Source organism: Panthera pardus, unplaced genomic scaffold (genome assembly GCF_024362965.1).
Source record: "Panthera pardus isolate Hobbes unplaced genomic scaffold, ASM2436296v1 HiC_scaffold_8, whole genome shotgun sequence".
In the NCBI taxonomy this organism is placed as follows: Eukaryota; Metazoa; Chordata; class Mammalia; order Carnivora; family Felidae; genus Panthera; species Panthera pardus.
Window position 1 is genome coordinate 59104909 of NW_026527013.1, and position 25589 is coordinate 59130497.

The window sequence follows — 25589 nt, forward strand, 5'->3', positions numbered from 1 at the left end:
CTGTTCCTGGCCTGCCCCTGACTGCCACCTTGTCCCATGATGGGCAATGTCACAGCAGGGAGGGGACAGGGGCCTGGGGGGTGATGGTGGAGGCTGGTCAGGGGAGGCTCTGTGAGGAGTAGCCTGAGGCACGCTGCACCTCTTCTGCCCCCACAACCACCCTCCTGCCCCATCCAACCACGGGCATGGTGCCCACTGCGAACAAAGGCCCTGGCCTCCAGTTCCGGCTCTGTACCCTCTGACAGGATCCCAGGTCGGCCGGTCCTGGTTCCGAGCGCCTCGGGTTCCAGGAAAAGTAGCCTGGCTGTTCATAAATAAAGTCAGAGCCCTGCCCAGGCTCCAAAATAATTACTACCTAATTACTATCAATTACTATGTGGTACCTCAAATGACTCCGAAAACCAACCACCCACCCTGCAAGTCAGTCTGATGGGTTCCCTCATCCACACGGATTCTGGGCGCCGGGCCTTTCCCGCCTGCCCACACACCTCACCGTATCGGGTGGACAGTCCCCCTCTCCCTGCATCGTCCCTCGGGCATCCCTTTGGTCTATCGCCCCCACACAGAAGCCCAGGTGGGAGGCCTTCCCTGAGGACCACGAAGCACATCAAGAGGCCGCCAACAAATGCTACTGGTTGGCCTCGGGTCAAGGTGGCCTTGGACAAGGTCCCAAATAGCACAGGCCTCTGGCGCAGCGTCCCGGCCGCCCATGGGAGCTCTCCCACTGCCAGCTGCAGGCGACACCCGGCTCCACCACGCCTCTCAAACCCTGAGCTCCTCAGGCTGGCCTCACCTCAGACACGTTGACACGGCCCTCCAGAAAGGCGCAGTCAGCAGCGTTGTGTGTGCACACGTGGCGGTATTTGCACCAGTGGCAGGGGAAGGAGCCGTTGACACAAGACAGGCAGCTGCGGGGAGAGGGCAGGCGTGCTGAAACCGGGGCGACCTGTGGCTCCACCCAGGGGCCGCACGGGGCCGCATCACCTGCCTGCTACTTCTTCAGCAGTTCACAGTGCCACCTCAGGACCTTTGCACTGGCTGCTCCTCCATCCCGTGCTTCCCTCTCTTTGCACTGCCTTTTGTCCGGACCCTGAACACCTGACAGTCCACCCCAGTGTCTGCTGACACAACCTTCCTGGTTACGGACGTGACGAAAGCCTGCGCTGTGCACCGAGGTGACCACTGGCCACACCAAGTCACACGTGACAACAAGCACTGGGAAAATGTGCCGGTGCACGTACAGAACTGTCTTTTAAATTCCAATCTCATCTTAATTAACTTGGGTTTAAATTTAGGAGGGAAGCCGTCGCTGCAGGGCCCAGCAGAGCCGTGGCAGACATCCGTCTCCCTGACCAGAAGGCAAGCTCCGCCTGGCAGGCGCTTGTCCGGTTCTCTCCCACACGTCCCCAGGGCCTAGACAGGTCCCTGCGGCGCTCTGGCCTGCGCAACCTCCTGTGGCTGCAGCCCTGTCATCTCTGCAGCCCCCATGGACCCACTTACACTGGAGAAAACTACCTCTAGCTTCTCCCAGGGACCTCCCAACCCGCCGGCCACCCTGCTTCTCCCGAGACCCTCAATCCCCTCCAGCTCCAGAGTCCTGCCCGCTGCTCCAAACATCCCAGCCCACCCTGGATAGAGAGATCATAACCTAGTAATATCAACACCCAGGCCCCCAGTGGGCCCCCACGAAGAGGCAGGCAGTCTGCCGGTCAGCCAACAAAGGCACAACTGAAACCCAGGTGCCTCTGGCTCTGTGGCTGACCCATACACCTGGGTGGGCCCCCCGATCCCACTCCTCACACGTCAGCAGCTTGCGAGAGGCCGGCGAGACTCGCCTTGTTTGAATCGGTGCACCTCGCTCCCCTCCCCTGCCCTGCTCTCACAGCCCCGGCCTGAGCCTCCTCTCCATCTGCCGCCTGGAGGCCGTGCCCTCGCCGGCCCCCCTGCCAGGTGAGAGACTCTTACGAGGGCCTCTCCTCCCGCCCTGACCACCGGGCCACACAGAGCCATGCCCTGCCCTGCCCTGCCCTGCCCTGCCGGGGTGGTCAGTGCAGGAGTCCCAGGACACTCACGACTGGTGGACGCTGCAGTTGTAGAAGACGAAGTCCACGGATGCAAACTTCTTGCCTGTCTCCTTGGACTTCAGGTAAAGCTTGACCACCCGCTGGTCTCCTGCAGAAGCAGCACGGGCCTGAGTCATCGGGCCACCCGGGGCTGCAGGCCCCAGGACCCTCTCCCAGGGTCAGCCCGGAACAGGGACAGGCCTTGCCAGGGACCCTCCCCCCTCACCACCTGTATGGCCCCTGGCTGCACCCCTCCCCCTCAGACCCTGGGAGCCTCCGATGGACAGGCAGCTGCGGCCCCATCTCCCAGAGCAGGCACCTGCTCCTTCCCCTACCAGCCTACAGTGACCACGCAACACCCATTCACATACCCCACCAGGACGGCTCCAGGTGCCGCTCTGACCCCCGCCCACGGTGGCACTCACCCTGGCCTCGTGTGATGGGCGCCACCTCCCGAGCAGAGGGCGAGCGGCAGTGGATGCGGCCGTCCTCCAGGATGCTCTCGGACTCGGTGAAGTCCTCAAAGGAGCAGTTGACGCCGGCAGAGAGGTCGGGCACGTTCCAGGCCTGCAGCACAAGCTGGGCCCCACAGGAGGCTTCGGTGAGGAAGGAGCTCTCGTCCCCCCCCCACCCCAGCTGGTCGCCCCGACCCCGCACCAGGGCAGCCACGCTCACCGGAACCTGAGACATGGTGACGGAGACGTTTCGAGGCTGCACCGTCAGCTGCACGCACTGCAGCAGGTCGGAGGCGAAGCGCTGGGGCTCGTCCGCCCGCTCACAGGCGTCCTGCCGTGAGCAGCTGCGGGCAGAGGGTGCTGGGGCTGGGCGTGGGGGAGGAGGCCAGAGGGGCACCCCGACCCTCCGGGCCCTGCTCAGCAGGGCTGTTGTCACCCACGCTAAGGGAAGCCCACCACCTGTACCCCGCACCCCGTCTTTCGTGGGCGGCGCTGGGCGTGCCATCACTCAGCCAGTCAGGCAACTGCCAAACGCCCTGCCCAAGAGAGACCCGGAGGTGCTCAAAAGGGAGCCGTGACTGCCTGAGGTGCCCGGGACGGCCACGTGGGACTCTCCCAGGTCAGAGGCTGCCAGGCAGGGGTGTCCGGGCCCTCAAGACTCACACGCTGTGCAGGACACACCAGCCACAGTGGGGGTCCCGCGACCCCAGGCACAGCTCGCACGATGCATACTGCACACAGCTCTCCACGGGCACACGAGTCACCTGGCAGCACGGGAAGCTCGGCGTCAGGCCCCCGCGAGGCTCGTCCCCGCAACCCGCCAGCCTCACCTCCTCACCGCCGTCGCGTGTGTGTGTGTCCTGTTCCCACACACGAGCGGGGCCCCCGTTTCAGGCCGCTCTCTAGCATGTTCTATTCAAAGGCTAGTCCTGAGTGACCCTGACTTGGCCAAATCAGGCTAAACAGGCCAGGGCCCTCTGCTGGGAGGCAGCAGTCAAGGAGCAAGCAAGTCAGTGCAGGTGAGACATCCAGGGAGGAACTGACCACTCCAGCCAGAGTCACTCTCCCATCTGTCCGGATTCTGAGTTCTCCAAGGGAGCGTGGGCTCATCAACTCCAGTCCTAAGCACAGAGGCAGGCTGGGCCCCTCTTACCCCGACCTCGCCAGCTTGGATGGCACTGAGGTCCTCAGAGAAGTGGAATGACATGACAGCTGGGAGAGGGGCATGTGGTCACCAGGTTGAGAAGGTCAGAGGCTGGCTCCAAGCGCTAGGCTGGGAACACAAATGCGCGGCCTCGATAAGGTGGGCCAGGACAGGTGCCAACCCCATGGAGATGGGCAGATGAGGCCGGTGCTGTGCGGGCCCGCAGCCCGAGAACTCGGGGCCCCAGATGTATGCTCCCAGTCCTCAAATGACACCAATACTCCCACAAAGCTCTTATTCAAGTATCTGTTCCTGTGGATATGCAATTGTTCAGGGAGAAATTGGGAATTCCAAGTCTGACCGGGGAAAATCTGGAGCCAGGGTGGACAGAGTAGGCCAATGATGGGGGCAGACCCACCCCCCAACGTGTCCTGCAGTGGGTCACCCACCTGCTTTTCCGTCATGGCATAGAGGTATTGGCGGTCGGGGCTGAGGACCAGGTCACGCAGGATAGGGCTGCTCTCTTGGGCCACCACACTCTCATAGGCCAGGGCTGGCCGGCCGCCAGGGTTTCCCAGGTCTACCAGGATCTGTGGCAGTGAGGGATTAAGTGGGGCTGGGCCAGCAATGCCCAACGCTGGCCCAGCCCCACAACTACTTAAGGTCAGGGGTCTGGAGCCCCTCCCCCAGCTGCCCCCCAAGCCCCGCAAGGACAAGGCTGAGGCTTCCAACCACACCACGGAGGCCATGGGGGACAAACTTCAGCCCCGTAGGCAAGTCCTGACCTAGCCCCTTCATCCACGAGAACAACCACAACCCACCACCCGTCACCGGCTGTACAGCCAAGCCCTGCACAAAAGTGGCAGGGGCTCCACTTTCCTTGGGGCCAGGCTGGGTGCCCCAGAGGAAGGCATATTTGTGCAGGGGGTAGAAAGGCACGAAGAGGCAGCAGGGGCCTTCAGGCAGAGTGAGGTGTCCAGTGTGGCTGAGAAGTGACACCAGGAGGCTCCAGGGCAGGGAGGTGGCATGGGAGTGAGGGGCCCCAGTGAGGTCCTGGAGTGGGGTGCACCCCAGCAAGAAGGCAGGAGGGCGGGCGTCTCATCGGCATGGAAATATATTCCAGATCCCAAACAAACCGGGCGCTAATTAGCCAGCTCTTCTCTGCAGCTTACGATGCTGCAAGTATTTTTAGTTGCTTTTACCAAACAAATGTATTTAATTAACAGAGAGACCCAGGGGGCTTTCCAGAGACGGGACTCATGGGGCGGCGTCTGCCCAGCTCCGCCAGTCCCGGGCAGGCTCCCAGGGCACAAGGTGGCCGGCCCTGCTCAGGCCCGCCCCTCTCTGGCTGTGACCCAGCAGCCAGCCCACCTCTCCACCACCGCCTCGCCCCAGGCTCAGCCCAGCACCCCTCCTCTGCACCCCCACACTGACAGGACAGGGCAGGTCTCCTTGGTGGGGGTGGCCCGTGGAGCTGGCGAACGCCCCTGCGCTCTGCGCTGGCCAAGGGCGGCCAGCCAGGGTGGGGCGCTGTGACTCTGGGCCAGAGGCTGCCGGCTGAGGGAGAGGGGGAGGGCCGCATTCCTGAGAGCCCGAGGCCACCCCCCACATCCGCTCAGCTGCCTCCCAGCCAGGCAGGCAGGCTTAAGTCAAACCAGACCCGGAAGAGCTGAGCCCTGAGCTGGGCAGGGGGAGGCGGCCACAGGCCCGGCCTGGAGCTGCCCAAGTGGCTTCGGCCCACGGCCTCCAGGAAGAAGGGGTGCTGGGTGAGGGGCCGTGGCAGCCCAGCCTCAGCGCCCCTGTGGGTGAGCGTGGACGGGACCCCAACCTGGACCCAGCCGGCCCCATGAACCTTCCGCCCTCGGGGGTGGGCAGTTGCTGCTGGCGGGGAGTCTGCAGCCACAGGAGAGCTCAGGAAGGCCAGCAGTGCCACCTCTGGACACCCACACTGCCTGGACCCAAGGCCCAGCACATACACCCAGCTGTGCAAGCGACATGGTGCGCTGACCCGCTCTCTGCCTATTCCCCTACCTGTGAGATGGTGATGACAGGCACCACTCCCCCTGCCAGAGCTGCTCTGAGAATTAAATAAGGACCAAGCCACTGTGCCAAGAAGAGGGGACAGAGGGCGGCTGGACCTCAAGGCAATCACCAAACCCCAGCAGCCACAACCCAGGCCTGGCAAGGCCAGCCTGGACAGTGGCCAGGAAGCAGGGGACAAGGAGGTCAGGAGGGCAGGGCCTGTGTGCAGGCCGGTGCACCCGTGGGACCCAGATCTCCAGCCCTAGTCTCAGCCCAACTGATCAAATCAGGACTTCGGATTTCTCCCAGAGCCCTGCCTTACACCTGTGCCCCCTCCCTGCAGGTGCCTCCTGCAGCCACCCAGAAGCACAGGCCAAACCCCAGCCCTCCCAGCACCAGGCCCCCTCCCCCAGTGCCCCAAGCCTGGCCCCCCTCCACAACCAGATACCAGGGATGGATGCCCAGGAGGCCTTGACAGCCTGGCCTGACCAGACCTCAGCCCCTTGCATGCAGGGGGCGCTCAAGAAGTGTCTGCTGAACAGGGACACTCGAGGGGCCCTGCCTCACCGAGACACACGGACCACCAGTGTCCATATGGTGCTGACTCTGACCAACCCCCTCTACCAGGCCTGCTGTCTCCCTCCCTACTGAGGGCTGAGGGCATGGGCTGGGGCGTGGACATCCTATCCAGGGGCACTCACAACCCAGCAGGGACAAGGGAAACATTACAGGGAAGGGCACAACCAGGGAGCACACCAGCAGGAGCCATGGAAAGAGGCAGGCAGAGAGCAGGATCCTCGGGGACGTAAGAGAGGAGGCAGGCCAGAGCCAGACTCTGAAACGCCCCACCCCTGGGCCGGCAGCACGCCGACTCCAACAGGTGGCACCCAACAGCTGCAGTGGGGAGCGTGCATGTCCAGCTGTCCATCCGCCACGCATCCATCTGTCCACCCATCTGCCCAGCACAGGGCAGCCCCGGCCCTCAAACACGCAGAGGCAGGCCCCAAGGAGCTGGGACATTTCTGGAGAAAGCAGAGTAAGTGGGGGGTGCCAGGGAGGCACAGCTGGCAGGCCCGTGGGTGGATGTGACGTGGGTGACAGGCTCCACACTGTATACTGAGTGGCCACCGTCCAGGCTCAGCAGGGCCCCTGCATGCACACGTGTGACCGTCGGATGGGCAGGAGGTGTCCAACCCAGCAAAGACCAGTGCTCAGGACATGCCTGCTGTGTCACAGCTGGTTTTCAGGCTGCAGGGCCCGTGCAGCACAGACAGGTGAACCGAGACTTGCGAGGCCCTGGACTGCCACTTGCACCTGGGGACATAGAGTCTGCTCCAAAAGCGGGAGGAGGGATGCAGTATGCTGCCAGGAAGGCATTCCAGGGACAAGGGGCATGCAGGGCAGGCACAGGGCCAGGCGGCTGGCAGGACAGCAGGACATATGCCACGCTGCCGGGAGCACACGTGCCGATGCCACTCCCCTGCGCACAGCTGTCTGGTCGAGGGCCACCCACCTGGGGATGGCCCACCCTGGGGCAGCCGGCCCGCAGCACACACAGGAGAGACTTCCGGCATCCCCTGGGATCTTCCCTCCCACCTCCAGCTGTCACCTCTGTGCTCTGCAAACCCTTCCCCAAGACTACCAGAACCTTCCACAACTAGCCACGACCACCTTCCCTCCCATGTCCCACCACAGAAGAACCTCAGGGTCCAAACTCGGCTCTGTCCCTCTGCCACTGGTGCCCTTCCCCACACCTGCTGAGAAAGGACGCCTCCTCCTCCTGCCTAGATGGCTGGAGAGGAGGTGGCCAGCCTCCCAGGGCATGCCTGATGGGCTACACCACGCCCAGGCACCCACCTGCCCCTGGCTCTGACCCAGAGGGACAGAGCCACTCCCGTCCAGCCTCTGGCCCAGCCCTCTGGCTCACCCACTTCTCCAACCTGGGTTTTTTTTTCCCCTGTACCTCTGTACGTGGGGGAGTCCCCTACATTCTGAGCTGAGGCACAAGGGCTGTCAGTGCCCCCAGAGAGGGGCCTGGCCCCAGCAACCTCTTGGTGCCAGGACCAAAAAACACTGGGCCACACACGCACCACCACCATGAGGCATCAACCGCCTGTTCCCACAGACAGGCCAGGGTGCAGTTTCACCTTCACCCCAGGCCAACAGGTCCCGGGGACCCAGGACACACGGTAGGGGGTGGGGGGGGGGTCCTGCAAAGAGAGCCCTGTGCAGGGCCAAGGGGAAGTAGCCAGCAGCAGGTGGGCAGCCCCTGGCCCTGGGGCCTAAACCCCAGGCCAGCCCAGCCGGCTGCCCCCGCACCCATCACCGCGTGGCTCTCGCCAACTGCTGCGGCCTGGCCAGGTCAGCTGTCCGTCCAGCCCAGATCTAACAAAGAGCCCATTCTCTGTGCCGAGGGCGGGTGGGGGCACTGGGAGGATGTCTGGGCCACGCAGGCCGCTTGCCAAGGCCGGCACGCGCCCTAGCCGCCCGGAGGCAGGGGGCTGCCCAGCTTGGCCCCGACCAGGGAAAGGAAAGAGTTCCCTGCTCTACCCATCCCAAGATAACGGCCCTCGTGTCCCTATCTGTGGAATAGTGGTGCGCTGACTAAACCAGAGAACAGGTGAACAGGACCCCAGGTGATGGGACAGGCAGAAGATGGGAGGACAGCAGCCAGTGAACCGGCTACAGGGCTGGGACCCCATGGGTGTCTTCCTCCTCTAGTACGTACAGCTGCCCAGCCTATTCCCAGCCCCCTGGGCAGCAGAGTGGTCCTGGGAGGGGCTGCCCTCTCTCCTTGAAGGAGCCCATCTTCCTTCTCCCGGTGAGGGCCGTGTGGCCGTGTGGGTGAACCCAGCTCCTGGGCCCCTCTCATCCCCTCACCAGCTGCCACAGGATTCCCCCCACCACCCCCGCTCCCTCCAGCTGGGGGCAGCTTCCAGGCCCCTTCCTGGGACCATTCTCACAAAGGCCAGGAGGAATTTGATATTGGAAAGCAATTAACAATTTCCTCTTGGCAGTACTTGGGTAATTAAAACATGATTTGCAGGAGGCCCAATGGCTCTAATTGGGCCAAACACACCTGGCGAGATTGGGAGGGAGAGTCCCAAGAATCTTGTCTTTTTCAACCCTAGCCCTCAACACAGAGGAAAGCGGACACCAACCAACATAAACAGTGGTCCTCTTTGACCCTTGGTCTCCTCATCTGCCAGCAGAAATCCACCTCACAGGGCTGTGTTAGATAGAGTTCAGAAGCTCGTGGTTCCAACAGTAGGGGAGGAAAGTCTGCTTGGAAAGCTGCCTGGAAACTGGGCCCCCAAGGCTAGATGCTGCCATGAGGTCGAGGTGCACAACCACCCTGGGGAATCTGCCTCACGGCCATGGAGGCCACACAAAGCCGGGCCACAAGCAACACAGATCACACGGCCTGAGCTTTGGCCCTACTGTTCTCTCCTTCCAGAATGCCCTTCCTGGAAGACCCCTCAGTGGGGCTGTTCTAGTCTACGTACCCACCTTGCTGCAATGCCACGGGTTCCCACGCCCTGACCCCTTAGAGGACAGGTCCTGGAGGTCAGGGACCTATCTGTCCATGGGCGGGGGGAACTAGACACTGCAGGCAGTAACCCTGGACCTTCACGAGGCCACCTCTACCAAGCCAGGCCCACAGCTAGGTGCACACAGGGCTGGGCACAGGGTGGCCACTGCCTGCCTGCGCCCGAAAGCATCATGCTCGTCAAAAATGCCTAGGCGCCCCTGCTGTGGCTAAGGCCTGATTGGCCAGACCCCGCAGGAAGGTGGGCCTGTAGTGTAGGGCCAGGGGCGGGACCCTCCATGCATGCCTGTGGGCGACTGCTGACCACCGACGGAGGGGCAGAAAAGCAGTGCTGGCACTGGTTCTGGGACAAAGGGCAGGGGAGTCACTAGACAGACCCAGGGCGGGAATGAGAGGCCCCTGCGCCCTCTGGTGCCATGGCCCGGAGAACCAGAAAGAGCATAGCATGTCGTCCCCAGGACACACACACGTCCCCCAGGGTACCGGGCAATACCACCAAAGGTTCCAGGGACCACGTCCTTAGCAGGAAGGGGCAGTGCCCCACAGTGACCCACGGGGCTCCACAGGCACAGCAACTAAGACACACGGGAAGCAGGCGGCCGGGACCCCTCTACTCTCCGCTAACAACACTCTGGAGGGTAGAACTCCACCAGGACCCAGTAACCTGCCCCAAGCATGGCTGTATGAGATCAACCACTCGGCCAGGCAGTACCACACCTAATCCTGGAAATGGCAACACCGACAGTTCTAGAGCTTCAGGACAGGAGGAGAAGAGAGGCCCAGCGGCCCTGCTCCCAGGTGGAAACTCAACAGCAACGCGGCCCTGCACGCGCGGAGCCTGTGCCACAGAATTCACGTGGCAGCACCACCACTGCAGACCCACAGGGAACAACGCTGGGACTGCCCCAGGCGGGAGGGCCCCGTGCACGCAGGTCTGCAGTACACGATGTCATCACGACACAGAATGGAGCACGCCTGCCCACGACAGCACGGGCGAGCCCCACCAATGGCAATGAGGAAGGAAGACAAAAGACGACGTGCTACATGACCCACAAAAAACCCCAAACTGGCACAACAGCCCTAGGGACGGAGGTCAACCAGTAAAGTGATCCTTGGTGGGGGGAGCGACCTTCCCAGGGACAGGGGGCCTGGCGTGCTTCCCATGACATGCTCCAGGCCACACACCCACAGCTGTGTACTTTCCTGCAGATACATCACAACTGAGAGTGGACGTCAGTCATACACTAGGCACGTGCAGGAGGCCGCGGACCTCCCTGTCCCATCCCCCGCCACACTACAGGCAGCCGCGTGCTTGTGCTCAGGGCTCACGTTCCAGCATGATGAGGACACCCGCAGGCATGGTCACCAATGGTGCAGGCTGCCCCTCGGAGCCTCTGTGGGCCTCTAGAGGTCAGGTCACTGGGAGTCAAGGGCATCCCCCTGCCACACAAGATACAAATCCAGGGAGGTGGTGCCACTCCCTGCCGCTGAGGAGTTCGGGGGCTGGGGGCCTGGTCCTGCCCAGGATCTCTCTCGGGGCCAACATCTTTCCCCCAGCCCCTCAGGGGCTCCCCAGTCAGCCTCCCGCACAGACCTGGGCTGGGGGAGCAGGGACCCCTGCTGGACGCGCAGAGCAGGCTCTGACCCAGGACAGGTCCCTGGTGCAAGGACCGTGAAGAGGCCCACACTGCTCTATGCAGGTCTTGGAAACACCACCAGACTCCCAGGATCTCTGAATTTCAGCATCCTAAGGAGAGTGGAGCGGGGGGGGGGGGGGGGGGGGGGGGAGTCCTAGGGGAATGGGAAAAGCATCCAAGGGGAAGCTTCTAGAGCCGTGAGGCCACTGGAGGTTAAGAGGTATCCCTGTCACTGGCAGCCCAGGCCCAGAGCAACCCATGCAGATGCTCAGCAGCTACCAGCACGGCTGTGATGCTGCAGAGCCAGGGAAGAGCTGGGGCCCCGGGGGCCCAGAGTGCTGCTGCCACAGCCGTGTTCCTCCTCCACTCAAGGATCAGCACACAGGAAGGAACGGCAGCCTCCCCTGGGCTTCCCAAATGCCCCCAGGAGGCACAGCCCACCCAGTGCTGAGGGATAAAAAACCAAGGCCCCAGCAGGAGGGAGCTTTGCCAGGCAGGCCCCCCTGCTAGCCAGACTCCAAAATGGCCCGGCCCAGCCCTGGAGCCCAGCTGGGCGGCCATCCCGCGGGTCCCACCCCAAGGCCAGGCACCCTGCAAGCCAGTGATGCCACAGCCCAGATCCCCATGGTCATAAACTGGTGGCCCACGGCACCCTTAGGTTGACCCACAGTGCCTTCTAAAAGCCCGTCATTAGTTGCCAATGCTTAACAATAAGAGATCTCACACAAAATGCGGATTTCCAGATTCTCTTGAAAAACCGGATGCTCAGGCAGACGGGGCCCGCTTTCTCACCTGGCACAGCCACCAGAGCGGCAGGGCTGTGTTCCTCAGTCCAGCCCCCGAGCCCTGCAGCAGGGATGGTGCCAGTGCAGGGCTAGTCTGGCGGTGCCCCTCCCCCGGCCCAGGAGGCAGGCACTGTCCCCACTTCTGCTCTGCAGAAATGGAGTCTAAGAAGGCCTCCAGACTGCGGCGGGGCAGAGCAGGCACCCGCTGGCAGGAGCCTGGGGCGGGTCCTCTCCCCACCCACGGTGAGCACCTGGACAGACTCAAAAGAACTCAAACCAGGGGCCACCCTGGGGAACTCCTGCCAGGGTCCAGGGGTCCCTGGTGGCCATTTGGGGCATTGGGGGGAAGGTAACACGCAGGACTGGGGATCTGGGGTATCAGCCCAGGAGGACAGGCTGCCCCTGTTGGCGGGGAGGGAGGCAGGTGGCGGGCAGAGCCTCTGGGGAAGACCAGGGGAGTCAGGGAGCACTCCCAGCCAGCCCTGAACAGCTGAAGTTGGCAGGTCCTAAATTAATCAGTTACAATTTCACACAATGTTCGCTCGTTCTCGTTCGGTGGGGCCCGGCAGAGGGCCAGCCGGGTCCCTAGAGCTCACCAGTTACTTCTTAAAGCCCAAGAAGACCCAGGCCTGGGGAAGATGAGGGTGTCTTGGGCTTTGTCAGTACAGCAGGCCTGCCCCCAGGTCAGCAGTGGGCAGGGGTCCCCGGGGCCCAGGCTCTAGCATGTGACGAGGACAAAGGACAAGAATCAGGGAGAAGGCAGTGCTGAGCTGGACCGGAGGGCACCCCGTGGCCCGTCCTGTCCTGGCTCAGGCCCCTGGACCAGAGCCACTCCCACCCCCAGGGTGGGTCAGAACGACACGGTGGGAGACACAGGCTGGGCCCCAGCTGAGGAGAGGCACGGTCTCCCTTCACAGTGGGTCAAGGCTGGAGGCCTGGCAAGGGGGCCTGGGGGAGGTTATGGGGCTGGGGCAAGCAGAATAGCACTGGTACCTCTTCCCCCAGCCCCCACCCTGCTCCAGACCTCCACCCGCAGAGGGGCCCCAGGGAGTGGCATGGTGTTCAAAGGCACCATGAACCCTAGGCAACAGGGAGGCAGAGAGAGCGGGACAGCCGTGCTCCCCACAGGAGCTGGATGGAGCCGGACCTGTTCCCAGGGCAAGGCAGGGCCAGGCAGTCACCGGCTGATGCGCTGGGCTGTGGGAAGAAAGAGCCCTGAAGGCTGGCAGCTCAGGGCAGGAGTGGGCAGTGAGAGGCTCTTGGAGGTGGGGCTGCCCTAGACCCCGGGCTTCCTCAGAGAAGGGACACTGAAATCAGGGCCCCCGTTTCTTTTCCAGAGAACAAGGAAGGAGACTACAGTCATGAGCAAGGACCCTGGAGCCAGTAAGCCTGGGCACATGCTGCAGCCACCATATGCCTCAGTTTCCTCATCTGTCAAAAGGACGGCAGGGTTATTGCAAGGACTCAGAGAGGCAGCACCACAAGTGAGAGCTAGCTGCATGCCCAAATGGGACCACACACACACACCAGGCTCTGGGCTTCTTCACGCTATGCTTGGGGGGACAGGCTCAGAGAGGCTACACAGCCAGCCCCAGGGTCACAGAGCTCACGAGGGAGAGAGCGGAGACCACACCTAAACTCAGCCATTTGTACGGGATTAAGGTGCAAACAACTGTCTGTGGAGCTGCCCAAAACCCCCCTTCAACTTGGGTGGGTGGGTGCAGGTGAGTGGTGGATGGGGCAAGGCTAGGGCATGCCTTCATGGGGGAGCCTCGAAACTAACGTGGCTCTAATTCTCCAATGATGGGGCTCTCCCACCACCAGGCCAGCAGCCCCTGGGCACTGGGTCCCACGTACCCCTAAAAGGGTGCAGTCCACACACTCACGGCGCAGTGCCCAGCCCAGAGGGGTCCAGGGATGGAAGGAGCCAATGTCCAGGAAAGACCTGCTCTGGGAGGCAGGTGCAGGGGTGGGTAAGGGAGAGAGCAGCAGAGGTTTTCTTATGAATGGCCCTAAGCCCAGCTCCCACTCGACACAATGGGCCTCAGTTTCCCCTTTGCGGGACCAAGGCAGAGAGGAAGGAGAGCAGGACCAATTAGACTCACAGAACTCCCACCCAGACAGCGGCCCTGGGGCAGGGGAGCGAGGCCAGAGCCAGCGAGGCAGAGGCAGCCGGGGAGGCCGGGCCAGACTAACCCGTTCTCCCAACCTTACAGGGTGGCCTGTGGGCACAGACAGTGCCTTAGCCAGCTGCCTGCCAGCCCACCCACCATCAAATGTGCCACTCCCAGCCCCAGGAGCCCAGCCTCCCACTGGGTGACAGGCTCCAGGGCGCCCTGCAGGAGTGTCTCCAAGCAAGCTTCACTCCGCAGCCCTGCCTGGGGGGCGGGGGCGGGGGCAGGGGGCGGTTCTCACTGCAGCCACACTGGCCCTGCCAGAGCACAACCCACCTGACACACACACACACCCCCCCCCCAGGGGCTCTGTTGCTTCCTCCCCCAGCCCCATGTACCCTCCCTGGGGTGGGAAAAGGGGGTGCATGCTGGGTGGGGGCCCCACCCCTGGGAAGGGAAAGAGCCTATGCCCAGGCTGCAGACAGCACCCTTGACACTAGGGTAAAGAAAGTGGGTCACACCAGAGGACCAGCTCTGAGGGCATGGGGGCTTGCCCAGAGAGCAGCGGGGGCTGAGCTGACCGGCCACCCAGCCTCACTGGCTCGTATGGTGCCTGAACCCCGCAGCACCCCAGGGCACCCCATCCTGGGATGGCCTTCAGTCCACATCTGGGCTCCTACTGCCTCAGGACCACCCCAGCCCAGAGCCCACACATCCAGGTTCATTTCACAGATGGGAAAGCTGAGGTGAGCAGTTGGGCGGGGGGGGGGGGGGGGGTGTCCCTTCATAGAAATCTCAGACCCAGTGAACAGTGGAACATGATTCCCAGGGCACCCATCGTAGCGGAGACAGGGAGACCCCCTCCCGCACAACCCAGCGCAGAAGCTGAGAGCAGGCAAGGCCCTTCTTGGTCCCAGGCCCAGCCCCCACCCACGGGTACATGCTGGGCGGGGAGCTGTGTCAGCACCAGGCCTGGGGACAGCTGTTATTTCATCTACCAGGCCCCGCCCCTGGACTGACTCTGGGGCTCCCAGACGCCCCCACCCTACAGTCACCCCAGAAACTTCCTCCCCAGCAGGCCAGCCCTGTGCTGGTCTGGTCCCACTCACCCAGCAAGTTGGGACTGACCCACAGGCAGCTGCTCTCAGCCCCCCTCCAGCCCTCCAGCGGCTGCTCCCTGGCGGCCTCGTGCAGCTCAAGGCTTGCTGGTGAGGGAAGGGGATGCAGGCACCACGCAGGCCCTGCCCCACAGCACCCCACCCCTCACCCTGAGGAGCCCTCATTGCTCTGGAGTCACAGTGCTCCCCCTGCACCCACCAGCGGTAGGCAGGGGCAGAGGGGTGCTACCCTTGCCCTGCCCTTGGCCTTGCTGTCTCCGCGCAGGGCGGGGGCCTCCCGCCAGCTCCAGAGTGCTGCCTCAGCAGACACTGGATCCCCCGGAGGGGAGGGGGCCGTGCAGGCGTGCCCTGCCCCCACCCCCCCACGGCCTTCCTAGGAGGTCACTGTGCACCCTCAGAGAGCAGGGCCAGCATCTCCCCATCCTGGGGGGCTGCAGGGGGTTGGGGCTTGGCCAGTACCTTCATGTGCCCTGACCCACCCTCAGAGCCCCTGAAGCCCAGCCAGAGCCTTTACACCTGCTGGACACCGAAGCAGCCCCACAGGAGGGGCATGGAAAAGGAGACACAAGGGAGCTGGGGCCTGCTGAGGACCCTCTCGGTTGCCACGCCTGGCATTGGATCTGGGCTTCCCAGCCCAGAGCAAGGCTGTCTCACATCCCCAGGGCTCTGCCCGCCCCATCACCCCCGTCCCAGGCCCTGACCTTGCGGATGCGGCCACTGCGCGTGCCGGTGAACACCACGGTGCGGCCCCGGTAGTCATAGGCAGCCACGGCGGTCAGGCCGTCGTCCTTGTCCACGAACAGGGGCGTGCCCTCGATCGTGACTGTGCCCCCCAGAGGCTGGTTGAAGTCCTGCCCACAGAAATCATCGTCGATCTGCAGGGGCTGTGGGAAGGGAGAGGGTGAGACCCCGGCCCCGTGCAGCCAGTCTCAGGGGTCCGGGTGTCTTCTGCCTGAGGGCAGCGGGCATTGCAGCCAAGGCTGGCCAGCACCCCCACTAACTGGGGTGGGGGGGGCGGGTATGAAAGAGGCAGGGGCTCATGGAGGGTCCTGAGAGGGGCCAGGCTTGAGCCAGGCCACACAGATGTGGCAGACCAGGGATTCCTGGACCTATTGGACAAACAGAGAAGCCAAGGCTTGCAAAGCAGCCCCTGAGGCCTGGTGCACATGCCCAGGGTGGGGCACATCTCCCACACAGCTGCTGCACACAGGCCCCCTGGCTAACCTGTGGGTGGGAGGGGGAGAGCAAGAAAGGAAGCAGCCTAGAGGAGACCAAGGAGGGAGAGCAGCCACCCTGGGGAGCAGGCCCATGGCACAGGGCAAGGGCCAGCCCCCAGGGGGCTGTGTGGTACAGGGAGGGCTTATTCGAGACAGGGAACAGGGAACACACCCAAAAGGCAAAGGCGGAGGTTGGCTATGAAGCGGTTACTGAAGGGACAGGAAGCGATCAATTCGTGAGGCTCCAGAGAAGATCGAAAGGGCCTGGGGGAGGGCAGGCTCCAGGGGGAACAGGGGGACAGCTTGCTCCCCTGAAGCAGTCTCAGGGTCTGAGGTTTGCAGGGAAGAGATCCCTAACGCAGATGGAGTAGGGAATGCTGAGGTGGAGCTGGGCCGAGAATCCCCAAGTGGTCCCAGGAGCAGAGACCTAGACAGGGCGGCTGTCAGACAGGGGGAGAGGGGATGGACCCAGCCATGGGCACAGGCCGTGAAGAGCACTGAGTGTGACCTCAGCAGGAGCTGCTCTTCCAGGCCTCAGTTTCTCCAGATGCATAACAGAGGTCAAATGCCTTCCCTGAGATGCCAGGGGAGGATGGACAGCACGTCAGCCTGGCACATAGGGGCCTCGCTTTGGAAGACGGCCCCGTCCTGATGGGTGCCCCACTCCACCCAGGGGCAGATGTGACAGACAGAGGTGAAAGGACCTTTGCCCTCCAATCCTGCCCTGAAAACAAACCAGTGTCACTCCCAGTATAGAGATGAGACAACTGAAGCCACATGTACCAGGCTTTCCCTGGGCTGCCCAATGAGCCAGAGCAGAGGGCTCCCACCTGGGGAGGTCACCTCAAAGTGCCCCTGAACAACGGATCCTACGGCCTAGGGGAGTGCATAAGATGCTCCCCATTATGCAGCTGGACGCAGTCTGGTCCCTTTGGGGCCTAGAGACAAGAACCGTGGCTGCTGACCACCAAGTACCCAGAGCCCATGCCTTTAGGCTTCCCCAGAGTCAGGGCTGGTGCCCTCAATGCCACTACCAGGTGAAGCCAGAGGCCCAGAGAGCAAGTGCACACCCCAGAGCAAGGGTGAGCAGGGCCTCTCGACAGAAGACTAAGTGGGAAGACAGGTCTGGGACCCACACCACCCCAGTCTGGCCCCAGCCAGCTCTGCCTCTTACTGGCACTGAGCCTCAGTGACCTCATCTGTAAAAGGGAGACAAGCCAGGGCAGCAGGCATCCGGGGCAGTGCGAAGCACACGGCCAGTCCTCTGCCCACTGCCTACAGGGGCTCCTGGACTGGTGGACACGGTCCCATCGCCCTGTCTTCAAGGAAGCAAGATGGCGGCAGGCACGGGCTGGGAGGCTGACGCCCCAGGAGCAGCCCCGACCCTCTGAGGGACGCGGGGCCGACGGCGGCCCTGCACAGGCACCACGGATGGGGACGGCGCCTACTCACCGAGTTGATGCAGCCCAGCTCCTTGTTGAGCAGCCAGGGCAGCGACAGCTTGCCCTCGCCGCGGGTAGCAGGACTGGATGCGCTCCTTGATCTTCTCCTTGATGGCCCTGAGCGTGAACAGGCACAGCACGGACTCCTTGGGTGGCTTCACGCGGTTCTTCTGGCCCTGCGCGAACACGGTGAACAGCACGTCCTCGTCCTCGGCCAGGCCCAGCTGGCGGGCCAGGGCACGGCCGGGCCGGCTCAGGTAGGCGTCCTGCACCAGGCGGTACTCCACGCCCGCCTGCTCACAGCCAATGGGGAACTCGACGTACGAGTAGAACTTGGGGTCATCCACGCACAGGCGCACAATCTTGGAGGTGAAGAAGTGCTCGCCAGCGGCATCGGGCGAGGTCAGCTGCGTGTCCAGCTGCAGGGTGAGGTAGTAGACGAACTGCTCGCTGCGGAAGCTGTACACGTAGTAGATGTCGAAGGCCGGGAACTTGGACAGCGTGTCCGAGGGGATCTTGAGCTGCGACGACACAAACTCGTCCTGGTACACGAAGCCGAACATGTCAGCATCCTCCTCGTTGGCCATGAGCCGGCGGCTGGACAGCGTGGGGAAGTACTCGGACTTGCCGTCGATGGGCGTGCCCACGAAGAGCTTGGCCTGGCCCTGGCCCGGCGGCCCGGCAATCAGCACGCCGGCCATGCTGCCCGCCTCCCGCACGCTGGACAGGTAGTGCTCCTTGCGGTGGTGGGGCTCGCCCAGCTTGAAGAGGTCGTCCAGCCGCAGGAACTGGCAGATGCCCTGGGAGGCGCTGCCGCAGGCCAGCAGACGGTTGGCGGCGTAATCCAGGAGCAGCAGCTTGTTGACATTGTCGGTGCTGCCCAGGCCGTGTGGGCACGACTGCACGCTGGGGGGCGGGGTAGCACTTCTCGTTGTCCTCCACAGGCCCCGTCACGTGGGCCCGCAGCAGCGTCAGGTTCCCCGAGAGCTTGTAGATGCGGTTCACCGCGCCCACGTACACCTCACCGGTCTGCTCGTGGACCACCAGGTGGGTAAGGCCCCAGTCGCTGGCTGAGAAGGTGCGGAAGGCGGGCTGCGGCCCCCCACCAGCCCTGGGTGCCCCCGCTGCCGCCCGTGCGCCCCCCAGCAGCAGCAGCAGCAGTAGCAGCGGGAGGACCCGCAGGCTCAGACGTGGCAGTGACATGGCAGGCCGGGGCCGCGGGTCGAGGCGCTCAGGTCCTGCAGAGGCGGAAATCATGGGGCCGGGAGCCTCAGCCCTGTGAAGGAGAACAAGCGGGAGAGGGTGCGAGTGTGTGGGCACAGGCCGGACGCATGGGAGAGCACATACACACCCAAGTACACACGTGCATCCCATGAGCTGTGTGTGCCCAGCCCACGCGGGGACATCCCATGCTCCACCTCCAGGGGGCATGACTTAACCCACAAGGAGACACCCAGAGGTGCAGACAGGGCCCCTCTGCAAACTGGGCCCTGCAGGCACGGAGAGGTTCACCAAGGGGTCCCCAAGACCAAGCCCGCGAGCACCATGAATAGCATGGGACACCCACTGGTGTCCAGACATGTACCATCAGTGCCTGGTCCTGCCGTTACCAGGCAGAGGAGAGAAATGGACCCAAGAGCAGGGAAGCAAGCGACGAGGGTCAAGGGTCCAGACTGGGAGCCTGGCTGACACCTCAACCTGGAGGCCATCACCTCCTGACTCGGAGTTTCCCCGTGCCCTAGGGAGCACCCCCTCCTCTTGCCACCAGCTCCAAGCTCCTAGGGTGGGTGACCATCTCTCTGCCTGAGGCTTGGGGGATACGTGCTCCCTAGCAGGCCACAGAGGCTCCCAGTCACAGGCACCACCCCCATAGCAGACAAAGATACTCGGGCCCATCACCACACAGAAGGCAGTTCACAGAGAGGGAAGGAGGCAGTCTGGGTCACCTTGGCCCTGGAGCCACTTGCTGGCTGACCCTGGCCCAGCCCCTTGCTGGATCTTGAGCCCTGCACTTCAAGAAAGAATCCAGAAGCGCTACACTTCCCACCCACCATCCCCATACCCCAGCCAAGAGGTGCCCCCCATGCTGCCAGCACAGCCCTGCCCCCTCCCAGGCTTCCTCTGCCTGCCTCTCAGCTCCTCCTCCATACCCTCAATCCCAGGAAATAGGAAGCCCTCCCAAGAGGAGGGGGGTGGCTCCCCAAGCCTGCCCCTCAGCAGTGGTCCTATCTCCCCAGTCTGAGAAGCCCAGAGGCTGTCGTCCACCTGCCAGAGGCTCCTCCCTCCCATCAGATCGCATTCCCAACTTCCTCCACCCCCACACCAGGCTTCAGGCATCCCCACTTACACTTTCCAGGTCACACTCTCTGCTAAGGTCCATCAGCGTCATCCCCAAAGTCTCCCCCAAACTGCCCACCCCTCTCCCACCTGGACAAGCACAGCCCTTGGCCTCACCTGAAACACCCATCAACAGCCCCGGCCCTACACAGTAGCCTGGGCCCCATTTCTGAAGTGCACATGAGATCACCGGCCCCCAAATCCTACCATGGACCCCCGCTTCCTCTACAAAAGTCTCCTCTCCTCCTGGCCCGGCCACTGGTAGGTGGCCCTGACCGGAGTCCCTCCTCTTTCCCAGCCTCAGTCTCCCAAATGAAAATGACAATAGATCCTCTCTCACGGACAAAAGCGGGAAGGTTGGAGCATGCTCCCAAGGCGCCATCAGCAGGAGAACCCTCCTGGTGTTAGTTAGGAGGGGCCCTGCCCTGGCTCATATAGACCGGCAGCCCCATTTTGCAGGTGGGGAAGCTGAAGCCCAAAAAAGATAGGTGTCCTCTGCCAAGTCCAGGGCAACGGGCCAGACAAGGCCTGTTGGGCCCGGGGCTCCCATAGCTGCCCCTGTAGCACAGGGCCCCTCCACTCTCAGCCAGGCCTTTGGACTTGCTGTCCCCTCTACTGGGATGCCCTTCCCTCCCCTGCCCAAACATGGGCTCAGGTCTCAGCTGTCTGCCCTGACCTGCCAGCCAAGGGCGGCAGCCTCTTCCTGTCAGCCAGTTACTCCGTTTTAGTTTGCAGCGCAGGGCTCGCTCACGGTCGTTACTTATTGTTCCCCAACTTGCGCTCTTCCCACAGGAATGGCAGTTCCATGAGACGGAGCCTGGCTCCCCGCATGCTCCCAGAGCCGGTGCCAGGGCCCGATGCTTGTGAATGAATGCGTAAATGAACAGGTCCCGGGCAGAGCAAGGCCTGCTCCTTCACCTTGGCCTCAAGTCTCCACATGTTCCTGTGCCGAGTCAACACCCGCACCCACCGCTCGGGTGGGGAAACTGAGGTTCAGGGAAGTGAGGAGGTTAAGCCAGGATCCCACAGCAAGAGGACCAGGTCGTGCTGCCTCGAAGGACCCTCGCAGCTTTCTGTCACCTGTCCTTCCTTGAGGATTTTCACTCAGACGTCACCCCAAGAACCATATACCTACCTATGCTGGCAGCCAGGAGAGGAGTCCCCAGCCCCTCCCCCACGCCTGACCCCTGTCCCCAGCACAGGAGCCCAAGCAGAACAGGAGTCGGGAGTCAGAGAACAGGCTCCTCACAGTGTCAGCGGGGCCTGGGCTGAAAGCTGAGTGCATGTGAACTCCAAAGAAAACATGAATCACTCACCGTTTATCAGTTCAAAGCAGGCCTGCAATTACCAGGGGCTGGGCTCTCCCCTCCTCCGGGATAATTATACACGTCTTAATGCAATTACGGGCCCTACTTTTTATATTAAACAGGAGAAACCCGGCTGAAGAAGCCACCAGTCAAACTCCAGACTGGCCCTGGGCCCATTTCCACCCCCCACCCCTGCCCCTCCCCAACAGGGGCTGCTAGCAAGGGACTGGCCAGGGTGGATGGGACTGCCAGCTGGGAAAGGGGGATCCCAAGTCCAGGGCTAGGTCCCTCACATCCACCATCTCACAAGGGCCAGTGAGGACATTTAGGTCACTTCCCTTATCTTAGAGTTAGGGAGTCCAGGGTTTGGACAGACCCAAGGTCACCTGGCAAGACAAGATGAAATCCCATGCTCCCACAGAAACCTAGATGGCCAGCTGACCTGCTGGGGCTTATGTCCCACAGACCTCTGGTCTGCCCAGAAAAAAACGCATTCATTCCAAAGCCGGGTCTGGGTACTGGGGAGGACTGTGCTGGGCTGGGGGAGGGGAGCACTGACAGATGCCGGGAGGGCATCTGGGAGGGGAGCAGAACTGGCCACCCTGGTCTGGGGAGGCTCCTCCGGGGGGCCTCTCCACCTGTTCTAAGAGAACAAGGCACACTGAGAGCTGGTGGGAGGAGGCATCTTGGGTGGCAGAGCAGCAAAGAGTCCAGGCCAGGGACTGGAACCTGCTGGACCATGCAGAGGGGACAGTGAGAATGACTGCAGCTTCCCGGCAGGGGCAGTGGGCTGTGCCGGGGGTCCAGTCTGAACCACCCTGGGAAGGGAGAAGCGGGACTGGTGTTGGGTGTGCCAACTGGGGGTTAGCCAGGGAGACAGAGGTCAGGACAGAGGCAGATGGGAACACAGCACAGTGGGCTCCACTCGTGGACAGGATGGGCTTGGCCGCCTAGCAGAGCACAGAGAGAGCAACATCCCCTTTCCCTCTCCAGGGCCCGGCAGCCACCACCACTCCTTCTTACCCTGAGAAACAAAGGCCTTCACAGCCCTCTTCACAGAGGGAGAGCCTAATCTCCATGCCCTCCCACTCTGGATCATTCTGGGACTTGGGCAGGTTGGGGCATGGGGGGATGGGGAAGATACTGCCTTGCCGTCCTGCCCAGAGGTACCCCATTAGCAACCAAAGCAGAGAGCTGTACTGTCACCCACCTTCCCCCAACAGAGGCCCTGGGAGGCTGTCCCAAGCTGTCCTGCTCTCCCACCAGACAAGTCCTATGGGATCAGGATCTGGAAGCACTGGAGTCCTGCTTACAAAAAGTGCCCACCACTCAGACCTTCTCTTGGGGTGCCCTCCCCTCCTGGCCAGCTGCTACTGACACAGGGACCTTCCTGGGGGATCAGAACACGCAGGCAACAACCTGGGGGCACAGGAGCCCAGCAAAAGGGCTGCCCGCTTCGTCCACAGCATCTCATTTGTCCTCCACCCCCAAACACACACCTCAGCCACACACAGGCTTGCCAGACCTCTGCCTCTGCTGAAACGCCCTTCCTGGGCCTCCTGGTGCCACCCCTCCCAGGCTCATGTGCAGCCTAGCTCTGAAGGGGAATCACTGGTTTTCTCATCTGCCTCCGGCATGGGACTAGGTGCTTCTCAAGGACTGGGCAGAGTCTCGGCTGCCTAGTGCAGCACCTGATCTCTCCGGCACACCCCAAACCAGCAGGGAGCCGAGGAGACCTAGGGCTTGCTCCCCAAGGGCCAGAAGAGCAAAGACTGAGCCCCACCCCCCCTCCCCCCAGACCCAGAGAACCGCCTGGGCATGGAAAGAGGTGGAGCAGAGTAAGCCGCTGAAGCCCCGGCGTGGGGGACAGAGGCCCGGTCCACATCCCCCCCCAACACACACACCCCTTTCTTTCAAGGGGCGTGGCCCCAGCACCCCACAGATGAGTCAGGGGCAGTTCTCAGCTATAAGCAGCCACTGGCGCCCCTATCACCCCCCTTTCTCGGACTGCACCTGGGATCTCACAGCAGGCACGGGCCTCCCTTGGAGCCCCGCTCCCCCTTCCCCAAGGCAGCCCCGAATCAGCCCCGCCGCCCTCAGCTACGCGGCGTACCAGGCCCGGGACTGTCCAGGAAGCAATCGGAAGCCTCCGAGGAAAGCGGGCTGACCCTGGAGAGGCCCTGGAAGGGGGAGGCTGAAGAGGCCCGAGCGAGCGGGGCGGCTGCCCGGGCGGCACCCGCACCGCCCCCTCCCAGCCCGAGTGAGCGGCCCTGCGGGCCAGGGGCGGACACAGCGCCCGTCTCTCGGCACCTCGGGCCAGAGGGGGCGGGGGCGGGCGTCGGTCCCGAAGAAGCGGCTCCAACTTCCACCCCAGCGCCCTGAGGGCCAACAGAGGATGGAGCCCCGCAAGACCTCCTCCGGCTCCCGCGGCCCTGCCCAAGCGGCCGCGCAGCCCGGCCCGGGCCTGCCCAGCCCCGGCCCGGCCCTGCTAGCGGCCGTAGGTCGGAGTGCGCGGTCCAGCCCCGGGTTCGGCCTGGGCACCCGCAGGGCCCTCCCGCCGGGGCCGCCGCAAACTTTCTCTCCTGCCTTTGAGGAGGGGGCAGCGCCGGCCCCCGCCCCCGCCGCGCCGCCGGGAGCACTGCCCGGCGGAGCTCGGCGGGCCGGGGCGGGCCGGGCCGGGCCGGGCGGGCAGGGAGAGGCCGGCGGCGCGGGGCCTGGGGCCGCGGTCCGATCCCGGCCGGGCGGGGACAGGACGAGCTCAGCGCCGGCGCCACGGCCGCGCCCGGACACACGCGGGCGCCGGGCCGGAGCCGCAGGGACACGCGGACCCGCGGACACGCGCGCCGCAGTCCTCCGCGCACACCCCCTGCTCCCGCGGCCGCACGCCCCCGCGCCCCGGCCGGAGGCCGCTTTGCTCCGGCCCGAGGGCGTCTCCCACCCCGGCGCGCCCCCCGCCCGGGACCCCCACCAGACCCCATTCCGCGCCGCGGGGAAAGTTGCGCGCCTACTCACGGGCTGCCCCGGGGCGCGCCCCGCCGCCGGCCATCGCCGCGCCCCGCCGCCCGCGCCGCCGCCGCCGCCCGCCCCGCCGCGGGGCCGCCGAAGCCGCGCAGGCCGCCCAGGCCGAGGCCGCCGCCGCGCCCGGGCTCCGCTGCGTGGCCGCGCCGCCGCTGCCCAGCATGAATGGGGCGCCGAGCGCCGCGCGGCTGCGGACCGGCCTCGCTCCTCGCCGCCCGCGGAGCGCCGCGCCGCGCGCATGCGCTGCCCGAGGCCGGGGGGGCGGGGCCTGCGGGGGCGGGGCGGGCGCACGGGGGCGGGGCCGCAGGCAGCCTCCAGAGGGCGCTCTTCCCCGCGCAGCGCGCCCGCCGGGGCCCACCTTGCGCCTTCAAAGGGCGATACAGTCGTCCGCCTTAACGGCTCGGCTCCGGGTCCGCGGCGGAGCGTCCCCCGAGCCCCAAGTGCCCGGCCCGTTCTGAGCCCGCGCGCCCCACGGATGGGCCCCGGCCTCTGTGTGCCAGGCCTAGGACTATAGCCTCCATTCACACAAGGGTAAACTGAGGCCCGCGTAGGGAACGCGCCTTGCCCCGGGACCTGCAGGGCCGTGGGTCCCGACCCTCGGCCTTCCGCAACCACAACTGTTGGGTGGGATGGGCACCCTCGCGGGTGAGCGGAACGGCGTCCCCTGCTGACGGGGCCGCAGGACCGCCCGGCTCTGGGGACGTTCAGTCGGAGGTCCTGAGGTGGGGGCGTGGCGGGACGCGAACCCGCGGTTCCCGGGACGCGGCCGGGAGGGCAGGGCTGTGCGGGGGCCGGGGCTGGCCCGGCGGCGAGCGGGCGATCGCCCGGGACGGAGCTCGCACAGCGCTGGGTGGCGGCGCGTTCCGAGAGCCCCCAAAGGCGGGGGCCCGGGAAAGGCTGCCCCGCGCCCGGCACCAGGCCGAGAGGAGGCGCGGTGGCAGGAGCGCCGAGTGGCGGAACCCAGGACCGGGAAGCCTGGCGCGGGGAGGGCGAGCGGCTGGGGGATCCGGCCCGACAGCAGGAGAGCCACCGGAGGGGCCTTTGCTGTGTGTGAACCGTGCGTCATCCCTAGACTAGAGGACACCTCCTCGCTCCACTCGGTCGAGAAAGAGAACGCGGCAAGGAGCTGAAACCTGACCGAGGGGCCCTCCCAGCTCGACCCTCTCCTCCCTCCCTCTGCCACACAGCCCCTATCCTTGCTCCTGAGTTAATCTTTTCTTCCTTTTCCCTTGGGTTCGACCCTTTATGCGCGTGTCCCAGACGGCGTGCTGCTTTGCTGTGCTCGTCTTGGGACAGTTTGGAAAACTGGTCTTCCCCGCTATGAGGGCCCAGGCCAGCCGTGTTGCTGATAGGCACTTGGTTCGCTCTGCTTCGTGGCGC

General features: G+C 64.2%; 1 protein-coding gene across 1 annotated transcript in view; it reads right to left on the reverse strand.

Annotated features, from left to right (window-relative positions):
- The window catches only part of PLXNA1 (plexin A1), a 49352-nt gene extending 24964 nt beyond the window's left edge, over positions 1-24388 (reverse strand). Inside the window, 11 exon segments of the mRNA XM_019430981.2 lie at positions 794-908; positions 2073-2172; positions 2489-2642; positions 2739-2862; positions 3182-3282; positions 4112-4252; positions 15590-15772; positions 17558-17620; positions 17622-18464; positions 18466-18823; positions 24204-24388. Of these exon segments, the coding sequence (XP_019286526.2) occupies positions 794-908; positions 2073-2172; positions 2489-2642; positions 2739-2862; positions 3182-3282; positions 4112-4252; positions 15590-15772; positions 17558-17620; positions 17622-18464; positions 18466-18804 (2163 nt within the window). The 5' untranslated portion in view covers positions 18805-18823; positions 24204-24388.
- Between the last annotated feature and the right edge of the window lie 1201 nt (positions 24389-25589).